The sequence below is a fragment of the Mauremys reevesii genome, linkage group 4, assembly GCF_016161935.1.
Source record: "Mauremys reevesii isolate NIE-2019 linkage group 4, ASM1616193v1, whole genome shotgun sequence".
NCBI classification, from domain to species: Eukaryota; Metazoa; Chordata; order Testudines; family Geoemydidae; genus Mauremys; species Mauremys reevesii.
The window spans coordinates 132,290,607-132,295,858 of NC_052626.1; the positions used below are offsets into that span (position 1 = coordinate 132,290,607).

Here is a 5,252-nt window from a genome sequence, read left to right on the forward strand (position 1 = left end):
GTCCTTCCTTTCTCTTTCCATGTGGTTCCCCCTCCCCCCAATTAAAGGCTTCTTAGAAATTTAAAAGTAAATGAATGAGTTTTTTTAAATAAAAACATCCATACACCACTAGCGAAGGGGAGCTGACTCTCCCAAGCTCACTGATTTGAAATTCTATAGACGGCATCATCCCTTGGTTTGGCATAATTAGAAACAGAAGGGGGCGGGGGGAGAGACTCATTCTGTCCACCAGTATGTTTCATTTGCAATTTTAATTGCTTATCAGAGAAAGAGAGGTGATGACAGCATTGGAGACCAGAATATTTATTCCCCTCACACCCATAAAGCCTCTTCTCACTTTCATCTCCTGGGATGTTTCAAGTTATGCAGTGGGATATGTGCAGAGAGCAAAGTGCAGCTATTTGGAAGTAAAACACTCTGTTCCTAGAACCTCTGTCACATCAAAGATTTTGTCCTGCCATACCCCCCGCCCCCACCCTTCATCTCTGCAGCAATGTTTTTCTAGCATGAACCCTTCACACTATAGACCAGTGTACAAAGGTTTTTTGTTTCTTTTTTTTTTTTTTTTTTACAAAAACAGAAAAGCAAGAATTTCCTTTTTTTTTTTTTTTTTTTTTGGTAACATTATCCACAAAAGTTTACAAAATAGCCTTGAAATCAAGCTCTTGGGTTATGGGATCCTATCGGCTTTTCACGGCGGAATCCAGCCGGAGTCACGAAGATGTCACTAGCCAGTTAAGAGATACAGCAGCAGCAGCATCCATGTTTCCTTAGCCCAACTGTCATCTTCCCCCCTCCCCACTCTGTTCCTTGAGGTGGTTGTGGGTGAGCGAATAAGGGGGCTGGCAGGTTTGAGTCATGGTTACCTATGGCTGTACACACAAAAATAGTCCCAAAGGGAAAGGCCTTTGTGTATTTCCAAGACAGGGACCATCCAGCTAGCGGACTAACAGCTGGACTGCCGGAGGCTTGGTGTCATCTGTGTTTCTACAGTATGGCTGTTCTTGCTCATGCTCTGGGCATTGCATTTCGTTGGCCCTGTCTGTGCTGAAGATTCACTCAAGAACCTTTCCCCCAGTAACAGCAGGTTGTCTGTAAGAGAAACAATCTGTTTGGACAAATGTCGATGGGTGCCTTGGGCGGAGCATGGGGGCAGAGGGGCACCACAAGGCCTGGATGTTGGCCATGTCCCTCTCCACTTGCCATGCTGTTTTGTTTGTCAGTCAAGTCTTTTTAATTTTGGTAAAAAATAGTTTCACTTGCCTTCTCCCCGACCCCCGGAACCGCCACCCCAATTCCACGCCCCTCCGAAGAGTTGATCTTCAAGAGTCCAGCGGCGTTGCTTGCACCTCCACGGCTAGGAGCTTCTCCCCAGGCCTCCCTTGATCCCAGTGTTTGACAAAAGGAGGGTAGACCACGCGCACCGAGGACGAGCCCGGGTTCCATGGCAGGCAGCGCAGGAGCAGCTTCCCAGGGCTCCCAGGCTGTGGCCTATAGGAACCAAAGCCACAGTGGCCCACCAGGCTGACTGAGAGCAGCAAGATGCAGAGGGCCAGCACCGTCAAGACACTCTGCCTGCTCTCCAAGTACTGGTAGCCGTAGCCAGCCTCTTTAGTCCTGGCATTCACACAGGCCACCTTGGACTGCAAGTTTACGAAGGCCACGTGAAGGCAGGCCCAGTACTCTGTGCCCTGGTGGAGCCGGGTGATGTTATACAGGTGGGTGCCCACAGGGATCCGGGCCACGTTGGTCACATCCAAATTGGAGCTGAAGGAGAAGCTGGACCAGGTGAGATTGGAGGAGACCGTGTTGAGGTGGGGCTTCCAGGTAACCAGGATATGATAAGCCTGGACTTCCTTCACCAGGAGCTCCAGGTTGTCCACGCTGAGAGGGAAGGAGCTGTTGACCATCAGGCTGACACTCTTGGTGTCGGCACCGATGAGGTTATGGGCCACGCAGGTATAGAGCCCGGCCTCCTGTGTAGTTATCTTGTGAATTTCCAGTGTCCCTTCAGGGTGCACCTTGTACCTCCCGTCTTCCAAGTAAGGGATCAGCTTGACCCCAGAAGGTGTGACCCAGTAGATCTCTGGTTCCGGTTCCGCCAGGGCCCTACAATGTAGTGAGATATTCTCGTTGTCTGCCACCTCCAAGTGGGAGGGGAAACTCTTGGTGGAGATCAGAGGCAGGCACCGGTCGGTCATTTCCCGGAAGGGAACATCCCGGATGTGCCTCCTCTTCAGGTCCGGGGGTTCGGCACACAGCGTGGACTGGGGCTCGATGAAGCGGATATGGTTCTCGGTGCTGTTGACCCAGCGGATAACGCAGTCACAGCGGATGGGGTTGCTGTGGATGCTGATCTCCTGCAGGTTGGGCAGGGACTCTACCGTCTGCTTATGCAAGGCACTTAGGGCATTGTTGTTGAGCATCAGGGTCTCCATTTGGGGCAGGTGATGGAAAGCGCTAGGGTGGATGAAGGACAGCTTGGGATTGTTGGTCACGTCCAGTTTGCTCAGCTCGGGGAGGTTGATCAAGGCAAACTTGTCTATGGAAACCAGCTCCTCCATATTGTTAAGTCCCAGCTCCTTGAGGTGTAGCATATTCGTGAAGTCACTTTGCCTGATCCTCTGCAAAGGGTTTTTGTTCAGATCCAGGAACTTAAGGCCAGGGACTTGCTGCAGCGCCCGCTTGGGGACATTCACCAGCTTGTTGTCATAGAAAGACAGACTCTCCAGGCTTCTCAGCCCTTCCAGGGCAAAATCTGAGATCTCCCTTAGGTTCATTCCAGCCAGAACCAAGCTCCTCAGGTTCAACAGAGGTCTGAAGTTCATATCCAAGATAGCATCCACCTTGTTGCCTCCAATCATGAGGATCTCCAGGTTGGGGAGCACCTGGAACCAGCGGCTGTCAACTGTCCTCAAGAGATTAGAGTTGAGGTGGAGCCGAAGGAGGTTACTGAGGCCTGAGAAGGCCCGCGGGGAAATCCTACGCAGCTGGTTGTGGTTCAGATACAGCTCCTGGAGGTTGGCCAGGCCAGAGAAACTGTTATCGGACAACTCAGCCAGCTGATTCTCTTCGAGGTGGAGGCTCAGCAGCTGAGGCATGTTCTTCAGACTGAAGTCCCAGATGTCGGCGAAGCTGTTCTGCGACAGATCCAGCTCTGTCAGGTTTTTCAGATAGTCCAGCTCACTCTGGTCCACCCTGGCGATGTGGTTGCTTTGCAAGAGCAGGGTCTGCGTCCCCTCTGGCAAGCTCTCGGGCACCGTGGAGATGAACAAGTCATTGCAGTCCACAGTGGTGGCCTCCCTGTACACAGACCTGGGCGTGTACCAGGGTCGGATCTGACACACACACTGCAGTGGGCATTTCACCTTCCAGGGCACTACAGGGATGGCTGTGGCAGTTGCCACACAGATGAGAAGCAAGTTCATTTGAAAGTGTCTCATTTTCAACTGGCAAGACTGACTTCCTTCCAGGGCAAAAACTTTCACAGGGCACATCCAGAACTTGGCATGGGGAGAAGGAGAAGTGGAAATAGGACCCCCCCACACACAGAAAACCCCCGCCCCAAGTCTCTTCCACCATTCACGGGTGTTCCCCACAGCGTTATTGTTCCTGTCAAAGGCTGCACAGCTCGGCCTTCCCTGTAGAAGAGGTCATAATGCGCTGGGCGACGCTTGCTCCTTTAATCGGAATTTCTCCTTTTCTTCCTCCCAAGGTGATTCATTTTTTCACTCTGCTGCATTTTTGAGGTTTCCTCTCAAGGTCGTTCCTGAAAGAGCCCAAGGAACAGGTCACATTAGAGGAGAACTGCGCAAGTGGCAAACAAAGCAAGACAGAGAAATATAGATTAATCCAGCACCCGCAGTAATGAGAGGCGTGTTGGTCTTGTGGTCAGGAGCTCTGGCTTCAGCTACAGACGCCTTGTGTGACAAGTTATTTAGTCGCTCGGTGTCTCACCAGCAATAAAATGGAGCTGATGATATTTCCTTTGTCTGTCTATTTAGGTTGTGAACTCTCAAGGGCAGGGATTGTCTCTTACCATCTGAATGTACGGCACCGTGCACAATGGGGCCGTGATCTCAGAGGCTTCTGGATGCTACTGTAATATAAATAACAATAACCCATTTCTTTATCTGGCTCAACTGAAAACTAGAGAGAGGTCAAACCAAGACCTCGGAATCCAGCATCCTCCGGTTTTTCAGATCCTGTTCCAGACTTGGTGTCTGACCCCCAGAGCGAACCAAGCCTCTGGATCTCCATGCCTCCTGAATTTTGGGAACCTTTAAACACCCGGCCCATCTGTGCGCAGAACTAAGGGGTTAAAATGAAGCCAAGGGATTTCAGAATCAGCGTCTCCAATTAGGGCAAATCGTGAGTGTGTTATATTAGTAAAATAATCCAAGAATTTTGGAAGGGATATTAATCCTCATGCTTCAAAGCATAAACCATCTAATGGGGCCAGGAATTAGCATCCCCTGGGCGCTAGTTATCCCATCATCCTAAAGGATCTCTGGCATTTTTCTCTGAAGCAGCTGGTACTGGCTACTGCCAGAGACAAGATATTAGGCCAGATAGGCCCCAGTTCTGATACAGTCTAGCAGTCTTTATGTGCGGCATAGTTTATGCAGGTTTTTACAAGGGGTTGAAAGAATCAATGTGGCTGTGGTGGTATTCAGTGGTCACTCAGTGTTTAAGGGGTTTGCAAGAGCTCTTCTTTCATCTGTGCCCAGTACCAGCCGGCCGTGCATAACAAGAGCTGCACAGCGCCCTGGTGGCCAGACCCTGTCTGGGAAGCTCAGCCCTTAAAGACACAGTCCCCAATACCACAGCTGAGGAATAAACTGGGAGCCCCATGAAAGTGATGGGTGCCCATGGGGATGGTGGCAGGGATTGGGGAGCCACATAGGGACTGAATTCTTGATTACAGCAAAAGTCTACTGGCATGAAACCAAAGGTAAAAGAATCTCCACAGAGAGTGATCCAGAGATTCCTTTGCTCATTCTCTTTCCCTGTAGGGAAAAAAATCGGAAGCCTAAATATTATCACAGGAGTCGCCTCTTTTGCTGAGGGGGAAGATTAGGGTATATGCCTCCAATGTACACAAACTTTTCAGAGTGCAGGCTGCAGGGAAACCTCCAGATACTCCATCAGAAGAATACAATTAATGCAGAGGGTAGCACCAGGGGCATTTTAATCCTCCTGGTGCAGAGACACATATTTTCCTTTGAAAAGCCTTGTTTCCCATCAGCTAC

At 50.3% G+C, this 5,252-nt stretch overlaps 1 protein-coding gene across 1 annotated transcript; it reads right to left on the minus strand.

The window, feature by feature from the left end:
- Positions 1 to 668: 668 nt before the first annotated feature.
- Positions 669 to 3,549, minus strand: LRRN2 (leucine rich repeat neuronal 2). Its single transcript, XM_039539095.1, has one exon. The coding sequence runs from the start codon at positions 3,495 to 3,497 to the stop codon at positions 1,323 to 1,325; it is 2,175 nt and encodes a 724-aa protein (XP_039395029.1). The 5' UTR covers positions 3,498 to 3,549; the 3' UTR covers positions 669 to 1,322.
- Between the last annotated feature and the right edge of the window lie 1,703 nt (positions 3,550 to 5,252).

Bases quoted from the DNA above. Each gene is read 5' to 3' on its own strand.
- LRRN2 (XM_039539095.1), bottom strand. From the start codon at position 3,497: ATGTGCCCTGTGAAAGTTTTTGCCCTGGAAGGAAGTCAGTCTTGCCAG.